Source organism: Piliocolobus tephrosceles, chromosome 16 (genome assembly GCF_002776525.5).
Source record: "Piliocolobus tephrosceles isolate RC106 chromosome 16, ASM277652v3, whole genome shotgun sequence".
In the NCBI taxonomy this organism is placed as follows: Eukaryota; Metazoa; Chordata; class Mammalia; order Primates; family Cercopithecidae; genus Piliocolobus; species Piliocolobus tephrosceles.
In genome coordinates this window covers 3,656,020-3,671,491 of record NC_045449.1, presented here as the reverse complement: position 1 = coordinate 3,671,491, position 15,472 = coordinate 3,656,020, and the positions used below count along the sequence as shown (strand labels likewise).

The following is a 15,472-nucleotide window of genomic DNA, read 5'->3' as shown; positions in this document are numbered from 1 at the left end:
GAGGCCTCCCTATGCCACAGCCTCTCACCTCCTCCAGGGAGGCCTCCTTATGTCTCAGCTCCATTCAGTGTCCCTCTCACCTCCTCCAGGGAGGCCTCCTTATGCCACAGCCCCACTCACTGTCTCTTCTCACCTCCTCCAGGGAGGCCTCCTTGTATCACAGCCACACTCACTGTCTCCCGCCCCCTTTTCCAGGAAGGCCTCCCTGATACTCTACCCTCACTCAGCCTCCTCACCTCCTTCACCTCCTCCAGGGAGGCCTCCTTGATACTCCAGCCTCACCAACTCCCTCTCACTCCTCTGGGTTCCAGCTTCCGTGCCTTTTCCTGTTCCCAGTGTGGAGGCTTCTCTCTTCCTTTCTCCATGTCAGCACCAGCCCCCACCACCTCCAGGCTTCCACTCATTCAGCACACTGCGTACCAGGCACACGGGGTCTGGACCTCACCCTTACCCTCAGTCTACCTCCAAACCCTGCTGTGAGCCTGGGAAATCTGGGAAGGCAGGGAATCCACAGGACAAGTCGGGAGACTGGGGCTCAGAGTTGGGAAGGAGCTTGTCTAGGGCCCCTGGCAGGTCAGCAGGCAGGACTGGAACCCAGCCCTGGCTCCTCAGCGGCCAGTGGACTCCAGCCAGCCCTGCCTCGCTGACATCTGTCAAAGCAAAGGGATGGGGAATGAGGGGTGGAGCGGGCCCTTCACCGTGCGCACTTTGGGTCTCCCTGAGATCCGTGTCCTCAGTCGCTGTGTGGGTACGGAGGAAGTTACCAGCAGACAGGAAGGATGGAAGATCAGGAGTTCACTCACTTCCTTCTCCTGAGAGGATGCAGAGTCCAGCGAAGCAGGGGGAGGGGCACCAGGTTGGGCATGGCCAGCGCTCTACAAGCCTGGAACAGAGATGGAGGTCTGAGGCAGAGTGTCAGGGTTCAGTCCGCAGTCAGGATGTAGCCCAGGGTCATGGCTGAAGATGAGGGCTGGGGGTCACCTCCCTGACGTTGCAGCCACCACACAGTGACTTTGAGAACATGGGTCTCAGGGGACGTCATGCCCTGTTTCACCCTCATTCCCCTCGTTCCAATCCCCTTGCCTTCTTTTTTTTTGAGACAGAGTCTTGCTCTGTTGCCCAGGCTGGAGTGCAGTGGCGTGATCTCAGCTCACTGCAACCTCCACCTGCTGGGTTCAAGTGATTCTCCTGCCTCAGCCTCCCGAGTAGATGGGATTACAGGTGCATGCCACCATGCCCAGCTAATTTTTGTATTTTTAGTAGAGACAGGGTTTTGCCATGTTGGCCAGGCTGGTCTCGAACTCCTGACCTCAGGTGATCCGCCCACCTCGGCCTCCCAAAGTGCTGGGATTACAGGTGTGAGCTACCGCACGGGGCCCATCCCCTTGCTTTGACAGATGTCAATGAGGCAGGGCTGGCTGGAGTTGGGAACCCCAGGGAAGTCTTCCTGGAAGCAGTGAGAGGGATGGGGGTAGGAGGCGGAAACATCAAGGAGGGCTCCCTGGAGGAGGCGGGTGCGTCTGAAGCATCAGCAAGGCTTCTGAGTTACTAGTGTCTAGCTCAGCTTCCAGGAGGCAGTGTTGGAGTGTTCTGCTGTCAAGGGTTGGGACTCATGACTCACAGGGCTGCATGCTGTTCTGGGGCTGAGCTGACCCTGGGTTCTGCCCCTTCCAGTGCTGCTGGGCCTTCAGGCTTCTGCCCCTGCCTGTCCTGACTCCAGAATGTCAGATTCTCTCTGCTTCCCTGTGAAGCCAGCAGGCCGCAGTGACTGCCTCTGTTACCGGCGGGGATACTCAGGCCTAGAGGGCTGGCATGCAGCAGAGGCAACGCGAATTCATTCAGTTCATAGGGACAGACTTGAGTCTGGGTGTTGGCAATCCCGGTGGAGGGAACAGCCAGGGCAAAGGCAGGGCTGTGGCTCCCTTACCTGGTAGCCAGCCTGACACACAGGAGTGAAGGCTTCTCTGCCCTCCTTTCTCAGCTCCCCGACAAGGCTACGCAGACCCCCCTTGACTGAAACAATGGAGGGGGGTCCAGCTGTCTGCTGCCAGGATCCTCGGGCAGAGCTGGTGGAACGGGTGGCAGCCATCGACGTGACCCACTTGGAAGAGGCAGATGGTGGCCCAGAGCCGACTAGCAACGGTGTGGACCCTCCGCCACGGGCCAGAGCTGCCTCTGTGATCCCTGGCAGTACTTCGAGACTGCTCCCAGCCCGGCCTAGCCTCTCAGCCAGGAAGCTTTCCCTACAGGAGCGGCCAGCAGGAAGCTATCTGGAGGCGCAGGCTGGGCCTTACGCCACGGGGCCTGCCAGCCACATCTCCCCCCGGGCCTGGCGGAGGCCCACCATCGAGTCCCACCACGTGGCCATCTCAGATGCAGAGGTTGGTGGGGCAGCACGAGGGGTTGTTCATGAGCCCCTCAGTAGACTGCAATGAAGACTCTTTCCTGCCCCTATCTGTGCCACACAGCTATCTGGCTTTGGTTTGCATACCCTCAGAGCTGGGGAGATCACTACCTAACAATACAGCCTCTTCCCAACCAGGGGAGCTGCAGCTGAGCCAAAGGCTGCCTTCTCTAAGTCCTGCTATTCCCACTCCCAGCCTAGGCCTGGGAAATAGGTCTCTCCCTGGTCCCCTATGTAGTCTTCTTAGAGATGTGAAAATAGAGGCTATGTCCCCCCCTACCCCCTAACTCTTCCCCAGCTTGCATCCCTCGCCTCTAATTCTGCCTCTTAGAGTCGGCTCTGCCTCAGAAACGGCCAGCCTGGCTCCAGCCTCTGGGCTTCAGCTGGAGTTTCTTGCCGCTAATTCTGAAAGTGAACTCAGGTTCTAAGCAGTCTGCGGATGTCAGGGGCTGAGCTTTGTGTGCCTGAACCCAGGCTCTCGGCCTCTGTGCCCAGGGCTCCTCATCTTTTCCCTGGAGTCTAGACCTTCTCCTTCAGCTGCTTCTGGAAATAGTTGCTCATGGGTTTCTCGTGGATTGGGGTCTCCCAGACTCCAGAATCCGGACGGGAATTAGCGTTTTCCCTTCACCACTGCATCTGGGGAACACAGCACAGCCATGGCGTCACCATCCATGTTTTCAAACATGAGCCACATCTTCTCATCACATACGGGGGCGATGGTACCACCAGCTCCCCCATCCAAACTCAAAAGCTTGGTGAGACCTGGGCGTCCGGGAATGAGGGGCCTGTGGCCAGAAGTGGACCCTGAACGGGCTCTGAGGTAGGAGCAGTGCTGCCTCTGGACCCAGCTCAACCTGGTGCTCACTCTTCCCCCACAGGACTGCGTGCAGCTCAACCAGTACAAGCTGCAGAGTGAGATCGGCAAGGTAGGAGTGGGCAGGCTGAGAGCAGTGGGGACTTCGGGATCCTCTGCTTGGCGCTGTTCCTTCTCCTGTGTGGGAGGGAACGGGAGGCAGAGCCGGGCAAGTCCTAGCCTGGAGGTGAGGACAGTTTCGTGCCCTGTGGGAAGTTCCCAGGTACCCAGGGGGAGGGTGGAAGATGACTCTTGACTTCTGACTCCCAGAGTTCTTGACAGTTGACAAGGAGTTACTGAGGGAGGCCTGGAGCAGTGCTGAGCCAAGCAGGGGCAGTTACCAGGGCACAGGAGTCCCCTCCCCGTCTGCTACAATATTTGCCCACGAGCCAGCTGGTGGTGGGACGTGCAGACGGGGTGCAGGAGAGACCAGAGCTGCTCGGGCTCCCCACCTCCTGAGCTGGTCCTGGGAGGGGTTGCCCTGTCCAGGTGGGGCTGACCGATGCCTGTCTGCAGGGTGCCTACGGTGTGGTGAGGCTGGCCTACAACGAGAGTGAAGACAGACACTATGTGAGTCTGGGGATAGGAGGGAGGTGTTGCCCACGCCAGGCCCTGGAAGCCTGGGGGGTGGGGCAGGAGTTGTGCTCAGGAGATAGAGGACAGGGCTGCCTGAGAGTGAGCTCCCTGTCCCTGGGGGTGTGCAAAGGAACGAGCTTCCTAACCCTGGGGATATGCAAGCAGAGGCTGGATTCCTCTGTGGGGAGAGTTCCAGAAAGACTTGCTGGGGGAATGAGGGGAAGGGCTAGGCTCGGATGTGGCCACCCCCTAACCCCGCTTAACACGTACCTGGGCCACACCCTCAGGGCCAGTAGCAGATGTCCAGTGTGCCTCTCCAGACCTCAGTCCACACGTACCAGCCTGTTCTAGCTCCCGGTGGCTTCACGCTAGTGACGTTCCTGTCCCTCCTTCCTTAGGCAATGAAAGTGCTTTCCAAAAAGAAGTTACTGAAGCAGTATGGCTTTCCACGTATGTATCTTCCGGTCCTGTCCCTGGGAGCTCCTAGCCTGGGAGGCGGAGGAGACCTCGGTCCCGAGCTAGTTTTGGCTAGGAATGGGGTAGAGAGGGAGACGGCGTGAGCAGAGGCCTGGGGATGGAATGTGCCTGGTGGGACAAGACCACGGGCGTGCAAGACTCTTGCTTGAGACTGGTTTGGGGGCCACGGTGAGGCCCAGCCACCTGGAACAGGTGCTTGAATTCTCTTCCTGGTTACAGGTCGCCCTCCCCCAAGAGGGTCCCAGGCTGCCCAGGGAGGACCAGCCAAGCAGCTGCTGCCCCTGGAGCGGGTGTACCAGGAGATTGCCATCCTGAAGAAGCTGGACCACGTGAATGTGGTCAAACTGATCGAGGTAGGGGGAGGTGGTGGTGAGCAGGTGGGAACCGGCACCTGCGTCTCATGGGAGCCGCTTCTGGTGCTGGGGAGTCCCTAGCACAGACCCAGGGATCTTGCCAAGGGAGCAGATGTGGCTGAGGCCTCTGATCACAGGGCCAGACTTGAGGTGGGGCTGCAGGGAGGCTTTGGGAGCCCAGCCTGGTCAGGGATGTTCCCAAGTTCCCACGGAGGGTGAGGGCTGCCCCAGAGGCAAGAAGTGAGCACCTCATTGCAGCAGGAGGGAAGGAAGGCTGGGTGTCACGTGGCGGGCCAGGCTGGGGGTCAGTGACTTCTGAGGCCCCATCAGTCTGGCACCTGTGCACTTCCTGCTCCATTGTCTGGGGTGGTTGCAGTGCATGCTAAGGGTTCTGGGGCTGGCAAGGACCAGGAGACCTGGGACCCCCAACCCCATGTCTGCTCCCTCTGACCAGGTCCTGGATGACCCAGCTGAGGACAATCTCTATTTGGGTGAGTGACCTGGCTCATTCCTACAGCAGCTCACCCAGGGCTGGCCCAAGGGCTCCCTTGGGACACGTATGACCTTCAGGTGGGCAGTGTAAATACACTGACCTCCTGGGGACAGAAGAAAAACAGACGTTCTGAAGCCCTGGATTCCCTTGCCCAGCCCTGCAGAACCAGGCCCAGAATATCCAGTTAGATTCAGCAAATATTCCCAAGCCCCACTCCCTGCTTCCCTCTGAGCAGCAAGACACTGGATCCATTTGGGCCGTGCACTCAGGTAGATGCAGGAAGCAGGCTGCACAGGTTCCCAGACACTGTAGCTCTGTGCCTCAGTTTTCTCACCTATAAAACAGGGATACTAGTGGTATCTACCTCATAGGGTCGATGTGAGGAGTACCTGAGTAATTATATGTAAAGCACTTTCGTTATTATCCTTGTTAATAGTAATGTTATTTTAGTTCCTTGTGTCTGGTTCAGGGCTGGGCTTAGAGGAGGCCTCAGAAAATGGGGCAGAAGAAGAACTGGCTTAGGAATTAGAGGCTGAGGCTTTAGTCTCCACTCCGTACCCTACTTGCCTGTCTGCTATGACCTTTAGGAAAATTTCTGCCCCTTCTCTGTGCCTCAGTTTCCCCCTCTGTCAAAGGGCCCCATGCTGATGCTGATGGCTCTCACCTGGTACCTGAGGATCAGATGAGGCAGGTCCATAGCAGACCCCACTCTCATGCATTTATTTGTTCTGATATCCCAGGAACCCCTGTCCTGTCCCTGCCTCGAGTATGCCTGCATGCCTGCCCCCTCTCCTACCCTCCAGACCAGGGAGGGACCTTGGCATCGGCTGCTTTGCCAGCTAGCTACACCTTACCTTCTTGTCTTTTCTTTCAGTGTTTGACCTCCTGAGAAAGGGGTGAGTTCCCCGTCCTGATCAGGCAGGTCAATTCTCATCCAGGCCTTCCTTCCTTTCCCTCCCTGTGTCCCCAGCCCAAGGGGCAGCTACTCTAGGAGAAGTCAGAGACGGAGGCCCTGCCCTTAGGGGTTAATAAGAGACCAAGAGGACCATTCTTTGAAGGCTACTGGGGGTCAGTGAGACTGCAACAGTCAGCAGGGAGACCTCTGGAAAAGGGGATGGGTTTTGACCCAGGCCTTGAAGAACTGGGAAGATATGGATGGAGGAGAGGGGGAGGAAAGGAGAAAGGAGTGTTTTTTAGGTCAAAGTATAGAGGTGGGACTCAACTCGTAGCGGTATTCAAATCACACAGGGTTTTTCAGCTTTCCAACAAGCCTGTGAACGGGAGTGGGTGGGATTCCATTTCCTCCTATTTGTGAGAGGGAAAGCCGAGGACCAGAGATGGTATGTGGCTTGCTCAGGGTCACACAGCGAGTCACTGATGGAGCCCAGGTTCCACATGTCTGCCCTCTGCGGCTTGTCAGGGTATTTACAGAGCAGATGACATGGAGTACCGAGCACGGGGCTGGGTGTTCCGGGACCCTCACTGCCAAGGCTTGAATGCAGGCTGCAGCTTGTCTCTCTGCCTGGGTGGCTTCCTACAGACCATTTTGGGGAGGGGGCAGGGAAGGATGTCCCTTTAAGACTTGGAGGCTTTCACATGTTTTGACCTCTATCCAAAACAAGAAATATATATTTCTATTGTTATCCGTATCTGTAACTGAAACCAAAGTTTTACAAAACAGCGTATATCTTTACTACATGCAATATATTCTGATATATTCTACTTATTTCGGAAAAAAAAAGGCAGTTGCCTCCCACTAAATTGATTTCGTGATCCTCTCTTGGGTCTGGATCCACGGTTTGAAACACAGTGCTCTAAATGGCTTCTTTGCAATTGTTGATTATAAGACTATTAGGTACTTAGAAGAAGGAATATCAAGGCAATCAAATTAAGAGAAAGCTGATTTGAAATTATGATTGAAACGGGATATGTATGAGTATGTGTGCTTTACATTTTTTATTATATAGTAGAAAAAGCTGATATCTTGGGTTCTAGGGACCCATGTGGGCACAGGTTTCCCGGGACGTCCCGACTGCCTGAATGGCCAGGTGCCCTGATTTCGGCTGAATGCCCCTCCCGCATCCTTCTCCATAGGCCCGTCATGGAAGTGCCCTGTGACAAGCCCTTCTCGGAGGAGCAAGCTCGCCTCTACCTGCGGGACGTCATCCTGGGCCTCGAGTACTGTGAGTGCGGGGCAGCCCGCCCACTGGGGCTAAGGCTAGGGGATCTGGCAGGCAGCAGAGCCCAGGCTGAGCAGGCGCTGAGCAGCTCCTGTCAGTCAGAGCTGGCCTGCCAATCAGCTTCAGTGGGAGTGGGGCATGCACGAGTGGGCGGGGCCAAGGCTTCGGGAGGGTGGGGCGGGCGGTGGACTGGGCATGTACCAGATCCTTCAGCGTGTCTGCTCCTGTGGGTCTGAGCCCTGGCTGTTCTGAATCTTTCTTCTGCTGAGTTCTTAGCCTAGCTTAGCGTTGCCACGGGGCCTCAAGAGATGCGGGAAGGCAGGGATGTATGTCCAACTGCTGGGGGAGAGTCTGTCCTGGCATGGGGCCAGGGCATGGTGGCAGGGTGGGTTTAACTGTGAGGGGCCCTAGCCTGATGAGAGCTCAGGAGGGTGATGTGAGCTTGGCCTCTGTCTCATTTCAGTCATTAGCTGCACGCACTTGCCTGGGGGCACAGGGGTGAAAGACCCAGACCTGAGTTCACGGCCTAGTGGGAGGGACAGGAATCTAGGCAGGCAGATAATAATGTGGTGCCTGCCAAGGCCGGGGGGCCCAGAGGCTGTCGGAGTGCTGGGGGGCTGGGGAAGTCTCCCGAAGAGGCTACTTATGATTCGGGTCCTGAGGGATGAGTGGAGTTCTCTGCTCAGGTTTTGAGGGATGGGGGTAGGAGACAGTGTGCCCAGCATAGGCGTGTACTCTTTGAGTCTGGGGAGAAGTGGAGTCTGGCTGAACCTTCCAGTGGGCAGAGGAGGGCAGTGGTTAGTGAAAGATGATGCTGGAAACGCTGTCCAGGCCCCAGCATGAGGGCTGGGAATGCCTCCCCTGAGGTCTTTGCTGACTTCATCCTGCCAGCTCTGTGAGGCCCTGAGAGCTTTAAGCATGGGGAGGGGCATGATGGGATTTGTGCCTGAGAAAGCTCTGTCTTGCAGCTGTGTGGTGGCTGGATTGGAGTGTGTCATCAGAGGGTGAGAGGCAGCCAGCTGGCCAGGGAGGAGGCTGTTTCTGCAGCCCAAGTGACAGATGGTGAGGCCTGGATTAAGGCAGTAGCAGCAGGGTGGGGATAGGAAGGAGTTGGTGTGGTCAGCATGGGGTGACTTGCTGGTCTGGGGAGAGGAGAGCCCCTAGACACTCAGGGTCCTGGCTTGGATTGGGGACCAGGGGAGATGCCCATCTCTAAAATCTTAGCTTGGGCCGGGTGCAGTGGCTCATGCCTGTAATCCCAGCACTTTGGGAGGCCAAGGCAGGCAGATCACCTGAGGTCGGGAATTCAAGACCAGCCTGACCAACATGGAGAAACCCTGTCTCTACTACAAATATAAAATTAGCCAGATGTAGTGGTGCATGCCTGTAATCCCAGCTACTCGGGAGGCTGAGGCAGGAGAATCGATTGAACCTGGGAGGCAGAGGTTGCAGTGAGCCGAGATCACGCCATTGCACTCCAGCCTGGGTGACAAGAGCGAAACTCCATCTCAAAATACATACATAAATACATACGTACATAAAAATAAAAAATAAAATCTTAGCTTGGTTTCTTGGGAGCATATTCTTTCCCTGGGGAAACAGGGTGGGGATCTGGCTGAGGTTTGACCTGCAGTGACAGAAACAGGACTGTCTTTCTCCTGCTTGAGCCTCTCCTTTGCCTTCAGATTAATACTCTCTTTGCACATATGGGGAGACTGAGGCATACAGAGGAGAGGGCTTTGCAGAAAGTCCCTACCAGTGGTCTAGTGGCATGGGATGGGAAGGGGACATTTGACCCCGGTACGGTCAGTGGCAGGCACAATCCTGTACCAGCTTGGCTCCACCTCCTTCCCACTGTGGTCCCTTCTTTCCCCTCAAGTCCTGTTGTCTGCTATCCCCTAGTCTCCGCAAAGAAACGAGTTTATCTTACCTGGTTCTTGGGTAAAGCCTCATCAGGACCCAGCTAATCACAGTGAAGGGCCTTCCCTGGGGCCGAGTGGTTAGCACCAGGGGCTGGGCAGGTGGATGAGCAGAGGCACCAGGGCACTGAAGACCTGCCTCGTGATTCTGGCCTCAAGAAGGGAGAGTTGAGGCTGCCCTGAGAGGGCTGGGTGGTCAGGGCAGCCCAGGCCTGGTCCTCAGTCGATGGGGGCAGGTGTGGCGATGCAGGTGATGAGAAGCAGTTGGATCTGGAATAGATGTGAGCAGCTGAGCTCACAGACCTTGCTGATGGGAAGGGTGTGGGGTCTCAGCGGGGGAGTTGAGGATGATCCTGAGGTTTCTGGCCTTTCACAGAACGGGAAAGAATGGGGAGCAGCAGGGGCTTTTTGTTCTATTTTGTTTTGTTTTGGTTTTGTTGGTGGTGGGCGTTGCAGGCAGAGAAATCAAGTTCTGAATTAGACATGTTATTACACTATGTTGAGATACACAGAGACATAGATCGATGCCTAGCTGCCTAGTTATCTGTCGAGATGTCTACTGGAAATCCATGTGGGTAAAGAGCTGGAGTCCAAGGGAGAGGCTAGGGTTTGAGATAAGAACATGAGACTACTTTCCGTGGTCAAATATCCACCCCCCGAGCTTCTGTGCCCTGATGGGTGTGTGTCAGATTTCTCGTGTGATGTACGCCTGGCACATAGTAGGCAATCAAGAAAGTGCCACTGGTTTTATGGTTATTGTTACATGGCACCCGTCCTCTCTGCCCCCATCCTCCCTCTCCTCCTTTCCCTTCCCCTCTCTTCTCTCGCCTTCTCTATTCCCTCCTCTCCAACATCCTGGGGTCTGTTGGTCCAAGGGAAGGTATTTGCCAAGGAGGGAGCCCACAGGTTGGGGGTTGTGGGATGGGGTCAGTGTCTCTCTTGGCTGGGACCTTTCCGGCCATCTCAGCCTGAGCCACCCGTCACTTTGTGGTGGTCCTGGGCCCAGGAAGCAGGGCAGGTTTCCAACCTATTAGGCCATTTCTGATTTGGGATTTGTCCTACTGTACGTGGCTGACCCTACACCCCAGCTGTGTCATCCGCTCGTCCCAAGGCCTGGGGTGCCATCCATCGCTGAAACCCCATCAGCCCAGGTCCCTAGGGCTGAGATGGCACCTCTGTAGGAGAGCAGAGTCCCTACAGTCCTACTGTCAGTCCCAGCAGCAGGGACATCTTTGCCTAGCCTGGGCGGGGGATGGAACTGGAGAAAGGTTTTGATGGCTTTGGGCCTGCAGACGGCACTCACAGGGAAGGGGCAGAGCTGGCCTAGGAAGATCTCTCCTCCCAGCCGGGCGCAGTGGCTCATGCCTGTAATCCCAGCACTTTGGGAGGCCACAGTGGGCGGATCACCTGAGGTCAGGAGTTCCAGACCAGCCTGACCAACATGGCAAAACCCCATCTCTACTAAAAATACAAAAAGTAGCCAGGCATGGTGGCAGACACCTGTAATCCCAACTACTCGGGAGGCTGAGGCAGGAGAATCGCTTGAACCTGGGAAGTGGAGGTTTCAGTGAGCCGAGATTGCGCCACTGCCCTCCAAGCTGGGCGACAGAGCGAGACTCTGTATCAAAAAAAAAAAACAACAAAAACCAACTGTCCTGCTCTAGTTTCCTCTGACCTCCCCACTCAGCAGCAGGTCCCTTGTTTGTCATGGAGAGGGCACTGGACTTGGAGTCCAGAGACTCCTAAGATTCCAGTCCTGGCTCTGCTGCTCACCCCTGTGTGCACTTTCGTGGAGCAGATGGCCCTGACGTCCTCCTCCCAGGTCGTCACCAGACGAAAGTGTGCATGGGCTGGGATGTCCCAGGCGGCATCCCTGGCCGGGCGAGGACAGATGTGGGGTCCTGGACGGCGGTGCCCAGGCCAGCGCTCAGCGCAAGCTCCCTTTCTCTGCAGTGCACTTCCAGAAGATCGTCCACAGGGACATCAAGCCATCCAACCTGCTGCTGGGGGATGACGGGCACGTGAAAATCGCCGACTTTGGTGTCAGCAACCAGTTTGAGGGGAACGATGCTCAACTGTCCAGCACGGCCGGGACCCCGGCGTTCATGGCCCCCGAGGCCATTTCTGATTCCGGCCAGAGCTTCAGTGGGAAGGTGACTCACAGGCCCTGGGCCAGGCTGGGGTTCCTGTGGGGGGCGTAATAGCTTGCTGCAGGGGCCCAGTTTCTAACCTGAGGGTGCCAGGGTCCTTGTGTCTAGGGAGCGACATATTTGCTTCTCCTTTGGAGCCTGACGAACTCCACAACTTTGGCTTTCTCCTGTTTTCCAGCACAGTGGCCCCAAATCTTCCTTGCAGATATTTACTGTTGGTTGCTCTGTGCTGGGTTCTGGACCGGGCTGTGGAAGAGGCAGAGCCAAAGAGAACCCTGTTTCCTGCCCTCTGGATGGTTTCAGGGGAAGTTGGGGGTCCCTGCAGATCTTGGGACATGGCAGGATTTGAACTGTTCCTTGAAGAATGGGGAGGATCTCAGCAGGACCTGGAGCCCAGAGAATAAATCAGAGAACAGAGGGGCACAGGGTTGGGGCAGAAGGTAAAGGGCCTGGAAGTTTGGGCTTTCTCCTAAGCAACAGAAGCATAGGCAAAGTTATCTGAACAAGAGGTTACACAGTCTGGCGCAGTTCCCTAGGCACTTGGCTGTTTCACCTGTGGAGTGCCAGCCGCCCCACTGCCAGGCAGGCTGTGGGTGAGAGGCATTTGGACACGTGAGTATCCAGGAAAGAGGTCAGGAGGCCGGGCACAGTGGCTCATGCCTGTAATCCCAGTGCTTTGGAAGACCAAGGCAGGTCTCTTAAGGCTAGGAATTTGAGACAAGACTGGGCGACATAGCAAGACCCCATTTCTACAAAAAAAAATAAAAACAAGGCCGGGCGCGGTGGCTCAAGCCTGTAATCCCAGCACTTTGGGAGACCGAGACGGGTGGATCACGAGGTCAGGAGATCGAGGTCATCCTGGCGAACACGGTGAAACCCCGTCTCTACTAAAAAAAATTACAAAAAACTAGCCGGGAGAAGTGGCGGGCGCCTGTAGTCCCAACTACTTGGGAGGCTGAGGCAGGAGAATGGCGTAAACCCGGGAGGCGGAGCTTGCAGTGAGCCGAGATACGGCCACTGCACTCCAGCCTGGGCGACAGAGCGAGACTCCGTCTCAAAAAAAAAAAAAAAAAAAAAAAATAGCCAGGTATGATGGTGCGCACCTGTAGTCCCGGTTACTCGGGAGGCTGGAGTGGATCGCTTGAGCCCAGGAGTTGACGGCTGTAGGGAGCTGTGATCGCACCACTGTACTCTAGCCTGAGCGACTGAGTGAGACCTTGTCTCTAAAAAAGAAAGAAAGAAAGAGGTTGGCGATGTTGATAAAGATTTTTTTAAATGTTTTATTTTAATATAATTCTAAATTTACAGAAAAGTTGGAAGACTAGTACAAAGAAATCCCATGTCTTTTTTTTTTTTTTTTTTTTTTTGAGACGGAGTCTCGCTCTGTCGCCCAAGCTGGAGTGCAGTGGCCAGATCTCAGCTCACTGCAAGCTCCGCCTCCCAGGTTCACACCATTCTCCTGCCTCAGCCTCCCGAGTAGCTGGGACTACAGGCGCCCGCCACCTCGCCCGGCTAGTTTTTTGTATTTTTTTTAGTAGAGACGGGGTTTCACCGTGTTCGCCAGGATGGCCTCGATCTCCTGACCTTGTGATCCGCCCGCCTTGGCCTCCCAAAGTGCTGGGATTACAGGCTTGAGCCACTGCGCCCGGCCCCCATATGTCTTTTTACCCAGATTCACCAGTTGTTGACATTTTGTCCCACTGGCTTTTTCATCATCTTTTTCTATTTATCTGTATTCATACTACATTTTTCTGAGCCATTTGAAAGTTACATTGAAGGTATTTTGCCCCTTTATCACTAAATACATTAGTGGATATTTCCTAAGAACAGGGACATTCTCTTACATAACCTCAGTAAAATGATTAAAATTAGGAAATTCATCATTGATGAGACTTATGTATAGGCCGGGCACAGTGGCTCACGCCTGTAGTCCCAGTCCTTTGGGAGGCCAAGGTGGGTGGATCACCTGAGGTCAGGAGTTTGAGACCAGCCTGGCCAACGTGGTGAAACCCCGTCTCTACTAAAAAATACAAAAATTAGCTGGGCATGGTGGCAGGCACCTGTAATTCCAGCTACTTGGGAGGCTGAGGCAGGAGAATCATTTGAACCCAGGAGGCAGAGGTTGCAGTGAGCTGAGGTCGTGCCATTGCACTCCAGCCTGGGCGGCAGAGTGAGACTCTGAACAAAAAAAAAAATTATATATAATCCACAGACCTTATTTTAAATGTTATCAGTTGTCCTGATACTGTCCTTCACAACCTGTTCTTTTTCTGGTCCCGGGATCCGATCCAGGGCCACTTGCTGCGTTCGCCTTCTTGTCTGTGGTGTCCTTTCATCTGGAAGAGGGCCTTGGCCTTCCTTTGTCTGCCCTGATCTTGACTTTTTTTTGAGACAGAGTCTTGCTCTGTCGCCCAGGCTGGAGTGCAGTGGCTTGATCTTGGCTCACTGCAAGCTCTGCCTCCCAGGTTCATGCTGTTCTCCTGCCTCAGCCTCCCTCAGCCTCCTGGGACTACAGGCGCCCGCCACCACACCCAGCTAATTTTTTGTATTTTTAGTAGAAACGGGGTTTCACTGTGTTGGCCAGAATGGTCTCGATCTCCTGACTTCGTGATCCGCCTGCCTCGGCCTCCCAAAGTGCTGGGATTACAGGTGTGAGCCACCGCGCCTGGCTGATCTTGACATTTTTTAAGAGAACAAGCCTGTTATTTTGTAGGATATTGTCAGTTTGCATTTGTCTGGTGTTCCCTGATTGGATTCAGATGATGCATCTGGGGCAGGAATATGTAGGTAGAGACTGAGAATCATTCACGTAAGTGAGAAAGCGGATACCAGAAGAGGTGGCGTTCCGGAGCAGGAGAACGTAGAGGGAGCACACATCCAGGGCGTGGGGAGGCCCAGGGGTGCTTCGGAGCCTGGAGGAGTTGTTACAGTGGCAGCGGATGAGGGCCCGAGTGGACAGGGCCTCTGTGTGGGCAGGAGCTGCTTGTAATATCAGGAAGAAGGTGGATTATGAGAAGAGATGACTCCGTGAACCCCCGAGCTGGTTTAGTGAGCAGAAGTTCCATATATACTATCATTCCTGGGGTGCGTCTATGACATGCGAGTGGCCCGTGTGACCCTGTGAATAAAGGAGGTTTTGTACCTGTTGAGTCGGAAACATTCCTGGTTAGAGCCTGTCCCAAGGAGACTCAGAACCCCTGGAGGGTGGAGGCCTTGTTCTGGCCGCCCCTGTGTCCTCAGCACTCAGCATGGGGCCCAGCATCGAGCAAGCACTGGGGAGTGTTTGTCGAGTGAGTACATGACAGAGGGAAGAGGTTCGCTGCAGGTCTGTCCTGCAGCTCACTGGAGCTGGGTGGGCAGAGGTGGCTGTGCCTGTTGGGGGACTGATGTGAGCATGTTTCTTTCCAGGCCTTGGATGTGTGGGCCACCGGCGTCACGTTGTACTGCTTTGTCTATGGGAAGGTGAGTGCTGGGGATGCCAGCAGAGCTGGGGCAGGTCCAGTGAGGCGGGCACGGGCAACGGATGCAGGCTCTTCCTTTCTGTCCTTAAGTAACGTGGCTTTTGAAAGAGCCCACCTGGCTCAGAGAAGGCTGAGAGAGAAGGGGCTTTTTCTGTCTTTCTCTGGTCTCCTGCGGAGGGCTTCTTGCGAAGGAGTCGCAGGACAGCAGACACCAAGGGCAGGTGCCGATGGTGGTGTTGCTACCGCCCCAGCCAGAGTGCTCCCCGTCCCTCTGTCTCTTGACACCATTCACTTATCGAGCCACGTGTTCACTCCCTTGCTCATTCATTTGACAAATTGTCCTTCACCCCTACCCTGGCTGAGGCCGGACCCTGGGGACACCCGATGCTGACGTGACCGAGATCCCCGCCTGCAGGTGCTCCTGCTCTAGTGACCGCACTAAGGCGCAGGAGGGAATTTCAGTGAACGTGTTCCCAAGCTCCAGGTCCTGGGAGTGGAGGCCTGGCCGCAGGTGGTGGTAATGGCGGTGGGTGCACCCAGCCTGGCCTGGCCTGGCCTGACCGCGGTGGTGGTTGTGGCGGTGGGTGCACCCAGCCTGGCCTGGCC

General features: G+C 55.6%; 1 protein-coding gene across 3 annotated transcripts in view; it reads left to right on the top strand.

The window, feature by feature from the left end:
• CAMKK1 (calcium/calmodulin dependent protein kinase kinase 1) overlaps positions 1-15,472 on the top strand; it is a 33,895-nt gene that overhangs the window by 5,630 nt on the left and 12,793 nt on the right. For all 3 annotated transcript variants that reach the window (XR_002724923.2, XM_023184722.1, XM_023184721.1), the window contains exons 2-11: positions 1,982-2,381; positions 3,283-3,330; positions 3,774-3,827; positions 4,232-4,283; positions 4,530-4,663; positions 5,118-5,154; positions 6,031-6,052; positions 7,251-7,339; positions 11,209-11,408; positions 14,814-14,867. Coding sequence is in view for 2 of the 3 variants with exons in the window: in XM_023184722.1 (XP_023040490.1) it covers positions 2,022-2,381; positions 3,283-3,330; positions 3,774-3,827; positions 4,232-4,283; positions 4,530-4,663; positions 5,118-5,154; positions 6,031-6,052; positions 7,251-7,339; positions 11,209-11,408; positions 14,814-14,867 (1,050 nt within the window). In the remaining variant the exon portion in view is untranslated. The remainder of the gene's footprint in view (positions 1-1,981; positions 2,382-3,282; positions 3,331-3,773; positions 3,828-4,231; positions 4,284-4,529; positions 4,664-5,117; positions 5,155-6,030; positions 6,053-7,250; positions 7,340-11,208; positions 11,409-14,813; positions 14,868-15,472) is intronic.